Source organism: Aphanomyces invadans (assembly GCF_000520115.1).
Source record: "Aphanomyces invadans strain NJM9701 unplaced genomic scaffold supercont1.5, whole genome shotgun sequence".
NCBI lineage: Eukaryota > Oomycota > Saprolegniomycetes > Saprolegniales > Verrucalvaceae > Aphanomyces > Aphanomyces invadans.
In genome coordinates, this window is record NW_008580150.1 from 2,215,910 (window position 1) to 2,217,645 (window position 1,736).

The 1,736-nt window shown below is 46.5% G+C and overlaps 1 protein-coding gene across 1 annotated transcript; it reads left to right on the forward strand.

Moving 5' to 3' along the window:
• Positions 1–257: 257 nt before the first annotated feature.
• H310_03682 (hypothetical protein) lies at positions 258–572 on the forward strand (the record flags this gene model as incomplete). Its single annotated transcript, XM_008867643.1, has 1 exon — positions 258–572. One exon carries the CDS (start codon positions 258–260, stop codon positions 570–572), a length of 315 nt encoding a protein of 104 aa, XP_008865865.1.
• Positions 573–1,736: the final 1,164 nt, after the last annotated feature.

The following is a 1,736-nucleotide window of genomic DNA, read 5'->3' on the forward strand; positions in this document are numbered from 1 at the left end:
TGGAAATGAGCGACATATTGACAGCGCTCAAAACAGTCGATCTCGATGAGAACAAAGCGATTGTTGGTAATACTGTAGACAGATTTCGCAAACGCTGGTTCTGTTCTATCTGTATCCTATCTTGTCAAATTCGATTAGTTTGGAACCAACCTGTAGCAACTTATTGCAGCTGATGCCAAATTGCACGATTTTACAACCAGTACTTTGTCCGCTGCATCCGCATAACATTTCACTTTGAGCCACCGTTAACAGCCATCATGTCCGACGAGGTGCAACCAGACGCCGACTCCTCAGCACGGAAATGGTGGAGTGATGCCGACGATCTAAACCTCCTCACACAGGTCAGCAATGACCTTCCGTTTAATCATGCTAAGAACACAGCCAAGGCATGGGACAGTGTTGCAGCCAAGCTGCTGCAGCTACCACCGTTTGCAAGAAGTGGCCTCGACGAAAAAATGGCGTCAACGCGCTTTTACCATTTGCTTCGTGCGCACAAAAAGTTTCAGGAAAGTTCGAAATACCTGTCAGGAGCGGCACAAGACATCACAGGCAAGATAGTGCTGCTTCACTAGTTGCTCCAGATGTACGACGACCATGCGGGCAAGCTGAACGATCTACAGCAACAGCGGCAGCAAATGAGAAAGAAGAAAAGGAATCGCACATCCGCGACCTAGCAATGCGTCGAGGCCGCCGCACGTCCGTGGACCCTGACGATTCAACTGATAGCGATGTGGTGAGTCAGAAGCGCAAAGCAAAATTTGAAACCCAAGATCGCAAATTCGAGTTGGAGCAATAACGGATGAAGTTTAAGAAGCACAAGTTTGAAATGGAGCTTGAAGAGCGTGAAAAAGATCGGGTGGAACGAATGCAGCAACGAGAGGACGAACGCAAAAGGACGGAGGATATGATGACACTCATTCGTCAGTTAAGCGAGATGAATAGGCATTACAAATATATGTTTTACTTCACGTTGTTCAATATACGTTGCACACCAAATATAAGAACACCGTGTGATTACGTAGTAGTAGTGGAAAATTTGTTAAAGAACTAATTATTCCTCAAGCTGTGGCGGTGTCAAGTTGAAATTTTCACTGATTTGATTGCCGCCATAGTAGCAGCTGTGGCAATTTGTAAAAAAGTATTGCACGCATGAATACCTTCCAGACGCTTTGAAGTATAATCTCTTGTTGCATTTTGTACCCCACAATTGCCTAATGTCCTTTCATAATTGCAAAAGACCTCTCGACAGATAGGCGGACTTTGCTCTAAGCAGAATTGAATGCCTTTCTGTTTGCGTCCAACTCATTGGCCTTGTACCCCGAGCAAATCCAATCCCACACGCCATAGGCAGGGTCACCAAGAATAAAAAATCCAGCAATTTACTGCGATTTTTGTCCAAGAACTCTTCGAGTTTGCTCAAACGGAGCAAGATCGTGTCATGGCGAGAGCCTTCAATCGGCCCCCAGAAGTGAATGCACAAGCCATCAGGTGCAGTGACCGCTTGGTAGTTGAGGCAATGCCACCGCATATAACCACTGTAAAGCAAACGCTGCAGATCAGGCTGCTGATTGTCCGCGCAACAATGCTTCTGCGTGATTCAACACGTCTCGATCTTGCTGCCGTCGATGAATCCAATGACGTTGTCCAGCATGGAGCCTTTCATCTTGATAGCTGCAGCATATTTGGCGAACTAGAGGCAGCGTCGATCAGCAGACAGAAATACAGCAGAGAGCTCC